Raw genomic sequence first — 13,032 nt, forward strand, 5'->3', positions numbered from 1 at the left:
TGAGGATTTGATTGAACTTCTAGCTACAAAGATTACAGGAAAAAAAAGGAAGCTTTCTAGAACCTAAGGTCAATTTAAAGAGGTTCACGATAAAATAGTTGTTAGAAGCATTTTTGTCATTTGAATGGATTTTTTTCTTATATTGAAAAGATGGATCCAAATCCTTCAAGATTTTAAAGGTTCAAAAATGAAAAGAGGAAAATGTTGCTTGCAATCATCAGATACATGATGAAGAAAAGACAGTTACTTTCCAAATTGTCTCTTGATAGCTTCATAAAAAACATTGCACAGTCAGCCAATAATGATAGCTATAGTGGTGGGGAGGTGCAGTATACTGTACCTCTATGTCAACTTTACTGTGCAGTACTGTGCATACTTTATCATTCATTTCATAATTCTGTTTATTGTCAGAGTACAATATTTACTATGTCTGCATTTTATGATTTGCATAAGGGTTTGTTATGTAGGCCAAGCGGAATGGGTAGGAGCAAATTTGTGTTGTTGTCTACAGGATGGTTCATGTGGATAAAGTGAGAACCCTCTGTATTCTGGTAGCAAAAGTAATTGAATTGGAAAGAGGCAGAAGTAATGAGCTAGATGATACCTTTTGTTGCAGCAGTGTTACTGTTTGGGGGTGACTTTCTGTACTTCTGTTTGTGTATGTGGCGTGGGTCATTGGGAATATACTACATGGCTGATCACACTGAATATTGTCTGAGGTCTTAGACACGTAGACTAGGGAGAGATACTGGTAGAGGTGAATCTGTATCACAAACAAGACCAGTATCTGCAGCAGCATTATTGACTGCAAGCTCTATACCCTACCCTGTTCTTTTAAGCATGACTATATTGGACACTAGCTAAAGAACCCTGACACAGATTAGTGATCCCATCAGAACATTATCTGTCCATGGGTGGTATAAAATATTATTGATTTCTATCATAGTGACTCCAAAGCTTAAGAATGTGCCTTTTTAAACATTCATTGACTCCCTATTATCTATGCAAATGAAAATAAACTCAGACAGCATTCTTCCCTCAGATCATTTTTATTTGGCTGTAAAAAACACTGTTGTGATTTCTAATTTATTGTATTTATCTTTCTAATCTTATTTTGCTTGGAATGATATTAAAATCAGCTTGCATTCCCTGAAGTATCTATCAGTTGATGGGAGAGATTGCCTTTTAACCAGATGACTTTTGTATACCAGATAAAATGATTGTTTTCCCTTGTATATCTGAAGTTCACATTCAATCTGTCTTCCCTCCCTTCCTACTCCAAATCCTTCCTCCCATTAAATCTCATCAGTTTATCTTAAGCCTTATATTGGATTATTGCAAATTCTCCTGGGGGGGGATCCTTTCTTAACTTTTCATTCCTTAAGGAAACTTTGAGTATGGTTGAAGGTCTAAAAAGTATATTTCTACAAAGAAATGAGAAGAAGAGACCCAAAAGGTACAAAACATCTGAAGAGTGGGAGAAAGAGAATATAAGATAAGTGGGAGGAAGGAACAAAACAAGGAATATGAGTATTCATAATAAAATTTTGCTTAAAGATTAATATTGTCAGGAAAAATGATGTGACAAAGGAAGGTCAATCTAGGATTTAAAACACCATGAATAATCTATAAAGCATACAGTCCCCTGGCAGATAATTGGCAATTATCTGCACTCTTACTGTGTATGTATTTATGTTTATAACTATAACATAAATTATGAAGAATGCTTGAACACATCTTGGAAGGGCCCCTTCACTCTTTCAGGTCACAAATGGGAATCTATTTTACTCTAAAGAGACAATGTCTTTCCAAAGAAAATGTGAAGCTTTTCTCCAAAGTATTTCTTAAATAAAAGATAAGAAATTTTTTTAAAAATCTAGAAAGAAAAAAATTTGACCTTTTTTCTTGTCTTTTTTGAGTTAAAATCAAATATGAAGTTTTAATTCAACTCAAAACTGTAACAATAAAAGAGCATTTTTTTCATGGGGGGATATGAAGGGAAGAAATAAACTTAGTGGTTCAATTAAATAAAAAAGTAGAATAAAATATACCATGAATTTACTGATCAGATAAGATGTATTCTACCTTGTACTAAGCACCTTTAGCATACAAACAGTAGACAAGGTGCCTGCCCTAAATGAGTTGAGAATTTCAGATTAAGTAAAAAATACCAGAGCTGGAAAATCCAATCTCATCTGCAGTGTTAGAATCTCAACTACAAAATTCTTGACATGTGGCTATTGGACCCTCTGTTTAAATGTCTTCAATGACAAGGGAACTTACTATCTTCACAAGGCCATATACTCTTTTAATTTTGGGATCCCTCCAATCATTACAAAATTCTTTCATATATTGAACCTAAATTTCCTCCATGCAATCTCTGACTCATTAACCCTAGGTTTGCCCACTAGTGCACCCTGGGCTAACTAATTTGCTACTTATTCAATATGTCATTTATTGCCAACCTTTTAGGCTTCTGCCAAAGTAATCTTTTTTGAAGACAAGTCTAATCATGTCACTTATCTCATCAAACTCCTTCATTGATTCTCATTATCTATTAAATATTAAATGGAAGGCAGACTAATTAACCCTGAAGTCAAGGTTATTTAACAATTTGACCCAAATCTACCTTTCCAACCCTCTTTCATGACAATCTTCTGCATCTTTTATGTACTTCAGCCAAACTGCTCAGTGTTTTCTGATGCCATTCAAGTCTTTATGAATGCTGTCCTGTGCCTCCTAGAACTCTCACCCTCATCACTCATCACTGACATCCTTTCTGTCAGTAAAAGCTAGCTCAGATGAATTTCCTTCATAAAATCTTCCCTAATCTTCTTGATTCAAAATGATCTTTCATTTCTTGAATCTCTTAGTTTCCATTTGACCTCTCTTACTCATTTTTTAATAAAAGTTATTGATGTATGTGTTCTACATCCTCTACTAAAATGACAACTCTTTAAGACAATGACAGTGGTGCTTTCATCATTATATCCCTAGTTCCTTGAAAATAAATAGGTATTTGATACAGTTCTTTTGAGTTGAAAAAAATATATTAGTATATATAAAATGAAGGAGAGAGACAGAGATAGAGAAACAGAGAGGGAGCAAGCCAGAAAGACAGAGACAGAGATAGATTGACAGGGGAAGAGACACAGAAATAGTCAGACACACCCAAATACACAAATACACACACACACACACACACACACACACACACACACACACACACACACACAAACACAGGTAAATAAAGGTGTGAATGGCCAGAAAAGGTTCATGGCTGAGCTGAGTTATGAACAAGATGTAGAAGAAAGGGTAAAATCCAGATAGACAGGAAAGATACAGACTGGCTTTGTGACTTCAAGCAAATAACTTACCTGCTTGAGAACTTAGTTTGCTTAAATATAAAATGAATAGGTTGGACTAGATGATCTCTAAGAACCCTTCTAGCTCAATTATTCCAGGAGAAAGAAATTTCTTCCCATGTGTGTGGTGTGTGTGTGTGTGTGTGTGTGTGTGTGTGTGTGTGTGTGTGTGTGTAACATTTAATTTTTGATTTCCCACTTGTAGGGGTGAGATTATGATGTTAAAATGATTAAACTTCTATTTTTCAGGTTGAAACTATTGGTGATGCCTACATGGTGGCAAGTGGTCTCCCCCTCCGCAATGGAATCCGACATGTAGAGGAAATCGCTACAATGTCACTAAATTTCCTCAGTGCCGTGGTCCATTTCAAGATTGGACATATGCCGGAGGAAAAACTGAAGCTTCGAATAGGCCTACATACAGGTACATATCACCAAACACTGCAGCCTTTACAATGTCAATTTATTTCTGTTATCTCCCACTTCTAGAATTATATTTCAGGGTTATTCCTCATAGGTATTAGCTTGTTTAAAAAAAAATTTACACACAGAATAAATACAAAGAATCATGGGGTTTTAAAACAAGAAAATACTTTAAAGATTATGTATTCCAATTCCTTTGTTTTACTGATGGGAAAACTGATAGTCTGAAGAAATGAAGTCATTTATTTATTGTCAAACAGCTAGTTAATTGTCCCATTTAAAGATATTCATTGATGGATAACTTATATTTTACTTTTACACAGCTCTAATTATGAGAAAAATTTTCCTTAAGCTGATCCAAAATCTGACTCTTTAGAACTGCCTCTCTGGTCCTAGTTCTGCCTTCTGGGGTCAACCAAAAACTGACTATCATCCTCAATGTCATCATCATCAATTCCTCCTGCTCCTCTTTCTTCTCCCCCTCCTCTTCCAATGAACCTGTGATCTCATTTTTGTGGTTATTCTCTCCAACGTTACAACCTGTAAACCATTCGTGCCTACCCATCCTCTGTGACTCTTGTCTGAATCCCTCTTTAAATTTGCCACAGTGGGTTCATTCAATCAGAGAAGGCACACATTCTCTTGACATTGAGCGTAAAAGCTATCCACGAGTTTATCCCTTCCTCTCACTGTGGGACCAGCCTTTTTCACTCATGCATTGATTTTTGTTTAGTCTGTTTCTACTTCATAAATTTTTGTTTATTATATGGTGTTATGGTGTAGCCTGATCATATGTAGCATGTATCTCATTCTTTGGACCCTATATTATTCAATGATTTTCAGCCATACATCATCAAGAGAATATTGAAATTACAAAGATAAGTTCTGTTGAAAGGAGAAGCTTGGGGTCTTTCAAAGATCTTTTGCAATTTCCCAAAGATAATCCAGCCCTCTCTCCTACCTTGGGCCTAACATATTGCCCATTTCCAATGATTTTTAATTTTAATCATCATCATCTTTCTGGTTACTCATGTTCACAAATTTAGAATCATTCTTGATTCTTTTCTTTCTCCTGCCAATCATATCTAATTGATTGTTAAATCTTGATTCAACTTATATAATATCTCTCACATCTGTCTATTCTTTTAACTCATACAATCAAAATTGTAGCTCAAGACCTTGCCATCTCTTGCCTGGGAGACTGCAGTAGTAGTCGCCAAATTGATATTCCTCCAGTGGCTCTCTATTGCCTCCAGGATAAAATACAAACATTTTGGCATTTAAAGCCCTTCACAATTTGATTCTAGCTTACCATTCTGGAATGATTACTCATAATCCTATTCCAAATCTTCTGTGTTTTAAGCAAACTAACATTCTTGCTATTCCTTGTACAAGACCTTGCTTCCCCTATCTACTTTTTCCTTACTCTCTAGCAATTCTCATGCCATTCAATACTCAGATCAAATGCTGTCTCTTATATGACACCTTTCTTTTCAATTCTTAAAATTGTTTGCATTACTACTCCAACTACAAATTATTAGGTATTTGATTTATTTATTTTGCATTTACATAACCATGTACATGTTGTGTCCTTGATTAACAACCTTTTCTATTACAACCCCTATACTCAGACTATAAGGACTTCAATATATGCATTAAAGTCCTCTTGAGAGCATTAACTTTTTTTAAAATAGCTCTTGTGAAGAAAGTGACAATTTTTTCCTTTTTTTGAAAGACTAAATACATTTTTTTTTGCATTTTCCATCCACTGCTTTAAATTTTTTCCCATGGGGGAAAAACATAAGAAATCTAAATTTTTTTTCATAGAACAATATATCAAATACTTAAAGGCAGTTATCATATTCCCCCTCTGCTAGATCTCTTTTCCAAGCTAAATATCCTGTTTTATTTCTGATTTTTTTGCAGCATGATCTTAAGACCTTTTGTTAACATGGATGGTGATACTTGATTAGCTATGAATAACATCCCTAAAATGTAATACTCATAATTGAACACAATATTCTAGGTGGTGACTTTACAATAGGACTTTTTTCCCTATCTTCACTATGTTTCTCAATGCTGTACTTTTTTTGGCCACCATCTTTTTTAGATAATCTGCTATTTAGCTGGGCCTCCTTCCTCCACCCCCTTTTTTTATGAAATTGATTTTTTTCAGCTTAAGAGTAGAATTTTTACAGTGACTTCCACTGAATTTCATTCTACTCAATTTAGCTCAATGCTCTAGCCTGTCAAGGTCTTCTTGAATTCTGAATCTGCCATCCATTATGTTAGTTACACATTCAAACTCTCTAAAATCTACAAAATCAATGAGTATCTCATTCTTGCTTTTATTCAAGTCACCAATAAAAATGTTAAATAGCACATATCCTCATATAATCCATCAGAAACCACTTTCTAAATTAACATTTAGAAATTAATGAATAATGTTTGGTTCTGTATAATTCAAAATCTAGCGAATTATTCTAATGTATGGTATAAATCCATCTTTTCCACTAAAATAGTTTAATCACTAGATTAATGCTACTAGGCATTACTATGTCCATTTTCCAAAAGGCACTCACCCTGTCAGTGGACCAGGATAAAAGAATTGACATCTTACCCCAAATCACAGGAAACTCTGGGCAAACTTCTTTTTTTAAATCTCAGAATGAACTTTTTTTTGTATCTTATTTTTTCCAATTACATATAAAGATAGTTTTCGACATTTCAATATTTTTGTAAGATTTTGAGTTCTAAGCTTGGTTGGTACTCTGTTATTATCTTCATTCTTATATTAAATTGTTGCTACCCTTCAGTCTTTTTTCACTTGAGTCTGACTCTTTGTGACCCCATTTGGGGTTTTCTTGGCAGAGATACAGGAATAGTTCACCATTTCCTTCTCTCATTTTATAGCTAAGAAAACTGAGACAAACTAGGTTAAGTGACTTGCTCAGGATCACACCTCTACTAGTTATCTAAGGCTGAATTTGAACTCAGGTCTTACTGATTTCAGGCCCAGGGTTTTATCTACTGAGCCTCCTAGTTGCCTCCAAGTCTTATTTTGGATCTTAACTTCCTACTAGTCATTTTCATTTTGTCCTTTCTGGTCCAGAGATAGATAGCCTATTCCTTCTTTGATCCCCATCATTTTCCAAAATAGTTAAAAAATAAACAAATAAATTCCCCACTGCCCTCATTTAGTTTTTCTTATGAGTTCCAGCTCATTCTGAACCTTATAGTCCTATGAATCTTCTTATAGAACCATACCTTCCTTTTTTATTCATCCTTTATTAAATGCCCTTACTTCCATATTCTTTATATGACTTTTTAAGATTTGTAGAGAATTTGAATTAATTTAAATTATTTTATGACCTCTATGCATCCATGTCATTTTCTTCTATTAACTTTACTTTTTCCCTCCTTGTCAGAATTGTTTCTCTTTGTGTCTTCCAGAATTTCATTCTTGGGAAGTGCCCTTCATTTTTTTTTCTGAGTCTTTTTTTTTGTTTTTTTGAAAGGCAATGGGGTTAAGTGACTTGCCCGAGGTCACACAGCTAGGTAATTATTTAGGTGTCTGAGGCTGGATTTAAACTCAGGTCCTCCTAATACCAGGGCCTGTGCTCTATCCATTGTGCCACCCAGCTGCCCAATACCCTTCTTTTCATCTGACATTTGGAATTTTCATCCATAGGCTGCCGCCTGCCTATCTTTTCCTAGAATATTTTAAAACCTGATCTCTATTAATCTAAGGTGCATTTCAGATTCTTCTGGGGTTTATATTCCTCTGTTATGGATTTTGAAGACAGAATATTTACTTCCTCCTAAGTTCCCAAACACTTCTATTCCCAGTAACCACTTCTTTCATGGCAGGCACTTTTTGAAGAATGGAGAATCATTAAAGATCTATTTGATCATTAAGGTAAGTCAAGAAATTATTAGTTTATCTGCTTTTAGCAGAGAGAGTTCTGTCAGACTTTCAGATATTTGAAGTTTCTCAAATTGCTATTATATTATGCCTCCATTCCAGGCTTATGATATATTTTGTAAACTCATCCATTTCCTTTCTAATTGATCTGTAGAATACTCTAATAACAATATTGCTTCCTCCTCCATTGGTTTTTACTTAAATGCTCTTTACACATGCTTCTCTCTACCAGGTTACTGTATTCACCTGAATGAAAAATGTACAATTCCATATTGCCTTTTCTTTTGTCTAACCAGCTTTTAAAATAAGATTCATCCTTCAAAAGCCATATTCACTCCAATATCTAAATGATAGTTATGAGATCAGATGTTATCAGATATTATCCTTGCACAGAATTACAAGTTCATCTCTGAGGCCATAACTTTTATTACTATATTCATTTTTGGACTTTTGTCCACTATTCAGATTGTTAGATAAAATCTTTAAGTGTCTGGCCTCAAACACTTACTAGTTGTGTGACCCTGGACAAGTCACTTAACTCTGTTTTCCTCAGCTTCCTCATCTGTAAAAGTGAGATGGAGAAAGAAATGGTAAACCACTCCAGTAACTTTTGTTTTTTTATTTTTATTTTAGGTTTTTTGCAAGGCAAACGGGGTTAAAATGGCTTGCCCAAGGCCACACAGCTAGGTAATTATCAAGTGTCTGAGACCAGATTTGAACCCAGGTACTCCTGACTCCAAGGCCGGTGCTTTATCCACTACACCACCTAGCCGCCCTCCAGTAACTTTTATAAGAAAATCTCAAATGGGGTCATGAAGAGTTGGACACGACCAAAAATGACTGAATGATAATAAAGATTTCTTTAGAAGGATTCCAATGTGAAAACAAAGAAAAAGGATCTGAGGAAGTAGAGAAGACCTGGCCCATGTCAGGAAGTTGGTGGGTAAAAGAAATTTTACACAGAGAAGAAAGAGATAATATGCCCCTGAATGCTTTGAGCTAAGGATAGATAAGAAGTGACTATCTCTTGTGAACTTCTCTGTGTAGCTAGTCCTATTTTCTTCATACATTAAAGCTACTCCCTATGGTATCAGACTTGGAAAATATATAGACAGAGTTCCCTTTTATTTTCATCTTAAAGTTCTTTTTATTAGATGCATAAAATTCCAGGCAAAAATGCACTTCTACCAGCCCTTGATGAGTATTCATCATCTCTGATTAGAAGTCTGTCATTTCCCTGTTTTAAAATAGTGATCCAGAAATTCAAATCCTGTTTTCTGGCAACATCTTCTTGACTTTCAATTCAGCTCCCAAATATTCTTTTGATTTTAATTGGTGATTAAAAGTTAATAAAATAACCTACCATCTCTGCCTCCAAAATTTCCATTAGCCCTTCTTTTCCTTTGTCTGAAGTCCATCCAAATTTTTCATCTACAAATCCATTCTCCAGCCTTATTTACAACTTTAAAACATTCCAAATCACTTTCACAAGTCTTTCTCCCCTTTCTTCTTTAACTCAAGTTTTTATTCTATTCATTCAATCAAAAAAAATCAGAAGTTGGAAATGATGGTGTCCACAACAAATTCATATTATCTAATCTCAACCAAATTTTTACTTCCCAGTACTCCTTTTGCTTTTTAGTGATCAACTATCCCACACTCAGTATTGGCAGTTTTGAATCTTTTCTTCTCTTTGATCCTTCAATCCTCCACCCCTCAACAGATGGGTCTCACTTTATACTTTACTTAGAAAATAGAAGCCAGCAGTGATGAGGAACCCCTTACTATCCCAAAAGCCACACTTCAAAGTCCCACTATGTCATCATCCTTCTACTTCTCTTCTGATCTAGTCTCTGAAGAGAAAGAAACCTTTATGCTAAGGCTAATACCTTCATATTAAAGGTCCACTTTATCCAGTTACCTCTGTTTTTTACCCTCAAACTTGTCCCCTCCCAGGAGTTTGTCTCATTGATCATTTCTTTATTTTCTTTCACCTTCTTTAGCATTCATTTATCACATATTTGGATCAAACCTATCCTTTAAAAAATCTACTTACTATCCATACAAATTCCTGGAAAGAATTTTCTATACATGTTGCTTCAAATTCCTTACTATGCATTCTGTTTTCAACCTTGACTTTCTATTTTATCACTCAGTCTTGTTCTCTGAAATACTACCAATGACTTCTCAACACCTAAAATCAATAGGCTTTTAGTCCTTACCTTATTTAATTTTTTTTTTCAGTTTTCAATATTATCAGAAACTTGCTCCTTTTGGGTATCTTTTTCTTCCTTGGCTTTCTTTGAATTGTTTTCTACTAGTCTTTTGTTTACATGTTTAAGTCCTTCTCTTTCTTCTCAGTCTTCTCCTTACTCCATTTCCTTAAGCTCATCCACCTTTGAAACCCACCTTTACCCAACTCTCACCTGTGCCTCCAAGAAACTATAGCCTACACGGTGGCCACTCCCTGATAAAACTGTCCTGGCAGATGAGCTAAACCAGGTTGAGGTAATCAATTTTATCAGTGAAGATGTATATTCCAAGTATGTGAAGACTTTCCCTAATAGAATGGGCAGATGAGAACAATTTGTTCCAATGGCCATGAAGGCAGCTAAAGCAGGTCCTGTGGAATGCTTAGAGCTTGGTCAGGCAAGAAAGACATCAAGGTCATTCACATCATCCTGGGTTATCTCCAGTCATCTTGACTTGTGTTCTACCTCTGAACTCTGAGATGACTTTGGAGAGAGGTTGATGACTCTATGCAACTCTATCTCACTTAAATCCTATTCACACACAAGTCAAGTTATCACCCATGATGTCACTGGTCCTCTTTAAAAATGGACATCATTATTCATCTCCTGTTTCCTAAACACCAGTATCCCCCAGTATCCCCCAACTCTGTTCTGAACTCTCTCTCTCTCTCTCTCTCTCTCTCTCTCTCTCTCTCCATTCTTTCCCTTTGTTACCTCATCTGCTCCCATAGATCCAATTATCAGCACTATAGAAATGACTTATAATTGGAACTTCATCAGCTAAGCAAGGTCAATATGACCAAAATTGTCTTCATAATTTCTCCCTCTAAATATATCCCCCAAGATGAAGCCTTTTTTTCCTCCAAGCTTCCCTATATCTCTTGAGGGTACTACTGCCCTCTTACTCAACTGAGACTATAATCTGAGACTCACCTTGTACTCCTCCTGTACTTCACCTCCTGCTACTTATGTTATTCAACCAGTCTTTGCTTGTTCATAACTAGGAGGATCAACCCCAAATTTCCCTGAACATCCCTTAATCTTCACCCCCAGTCATTTCTATACTGTTACAACATAAGTACCCTTTCCTACCCCTTCCACTATCTGAATTGAATTTATTTTTCTATCTGATTTCATCTTAGTCCACTTCCTATACATAAATCCTAGTGAAAGGGAATTGATTACTATTTCCTGATTTTAGTATTCTATGTCCTGCCTTGATGTATTCAAACAAACTATTCTCTATGCTTATGCCAACTTCAACTCTACTCTAGGGTGCTAAAGTTAAATAAGGAAGATATGAATTCAAATCCTGCCTCTAACACTTCTATTTGTACTTGGAGAAAGATTCCTTAATCTCTCTCAGCCTCTTCTTCCTTGTCTGGAAAATGGAGATGATAATATAGTAGTACTTGCTTTACAGAGTTGTTGTGGGATTTAAATCACATAATATATTTTAAGTGATTTATAAACTTTAGAGTTCTTTATGTTATTGTTATTTATCATACTTATCATTCAAGTTTTATCTTAGATCTTCTAGGAATAGGAAAACTTCTTTGGTTATCTGTTATTAAAACTCTTTCCTTCATATGGGCAGCTAGGTGATGCAATGAATAGAGCATCCATCCTGGAGTCAGGAGGACCTGAGTTCAAATGTGGCCTCAGACACTTAATAATTACCTAGCTGTGTGGGCAAAATCACTTAATCCCATTGCTTTGCAAAAACCAAAAAAAAAAAAAAACCAAAAACAAAAAGAAGAAAAGAAGAAAAGAAAGAAAATAAAACAGCCCAACTCTCTCCTTCAAATTGTTTTATATTCACTGACCTGTGTGTGTATTTTGTGACAGCCCAGTAGGGTATGAGATCCTTGTGTATAGGAACTGACCCATTTTTGGTTTTGAATCCCTCTTGCTTACCACAATGTCTTGAATATGGTAGGTACTAAAAATGTGTTTGAAATAAATCGAATTCTTTCTCCTCTTCTATGCTGTTTTACATAATCACTCAGCCTCACTGTCCTTATCTGAAGTTTATGTGAGGATCCAATGAGAACATGTATAAAGGATTACAAGTTTAGATATGGAAGAGATATAGAAGAAGATTCTCTTGTTTTCAACATGAGGAAAGTGTTGCCCAGAGAGAATTCAACTTGCTCTTTGTCAAAAGTCAGAATTTGAACCCAGGTCCTCTCATTTCCTAGAAATAAAAATTCTTTGTAATTTTTTATTATCAAGCAAGTGGCTTTTATTGTTATTGTTGATATTATTGTCCTCTGCACAAGCAGTGAGCTGACAAATATTCATTATGTACTGGTGATACATTTAGAAATTCTGATACCTAAAAATCTCTACTGCATTTTTTTATGTCTTATGAAAAAGAAATTGCTATATTTCTTGATTGTGTTATGCTTTTGGATATTGGAAACTCTGTCTTATAATCTCCTGACCCTGATTCACCAGGCCTTGGTTATTTTCTTCTTTAGGGCCTGTAGTTGCTGGTGTTGTGGGGATCACAATGCCCAGGTACTGCCTATTTGGAGATACTGTGAACGTGGCGTCCAGGATGGAAAGCAACAGCCTCCGTGGGTATCCTTTCTTTTGGCTACTAAGTCTGATATCCTTTCAGGTCTTTGAACTTTAAATAGAGACTATTTTTAGAAGCCATTTGCATTTTTGTCTCCTTTTTTTTCCACCAGGGAGATAAAGAAGGTCACACCATCCTTATCAAATATCACCAAACAAATGGTTTCCCAGACATCTTAGTGTGTAAAGAACTTTTAGCAGACAGAGTCTCTTCCCTCAGAGAGTTTACGTTCTAAAGAGACAGCAAAGTCATCACATTGACACGTAATGAAAGGAAGAATGAAAAGATTTGAAAAATGAGGGATTGAACTAGAACTCTGAGATCCTTCTAGATAGAATATTCTTCTAGAACAACCTTCTATGATAGAGGAACAGCAACTTATTTTATTGTACTGGAATTTCATTAATCAAAATTGCTTTGAATGAGTGGTTAATTTATCAACTGAGAAGGGAAAATTACTTAGAAATTTGATCTGTACAGAAT

At 35.2% G+C, this 13,032-nt stretch overlaps 1 protein-coding gene across 1 annotated transcript in view; it reads left to right on the forward strand.

Moving 5' to 3' along the window:
• LOC141522702 (guanylate cyclase 2G-like) overlaps positions 1 to 13,032 on the forward strand; it is a 95,571-nt gene that overhangs the window by 72,328 nt on the left and 10,211 nt on the right. Inside the window, exons 19-20 of the mRNA XM_074236203.1 lie at positions 3,615 to 3,789; positions 12,449 to 12,547. Coding sequence (XP_074092304.1) covers positions 3,615 to 3,789; positions 12,449 to 12,547 — 274 coding nt within the window. The remainder of the gene's footprint in view (positions 1 to 3,614; positions 3,790 to 12,448; positions 12,548 to 13,032) is intronic.

This window comes from Macrotis lagotis, chromosome 4 (genome assembly GCF_037893015.1).
Source record: "Macrotis lagotis isolate mMagLag1 chromosome 4, bilby.v1.9.chrom.fasta, whole genome shotgun sequence".
Lineage (NCBI taxonomy): Eukaryota > Metazoa > Chordata > Mammalia > Peramelemorphia > Peramelidae > Macrotis > Macrotis lagotis.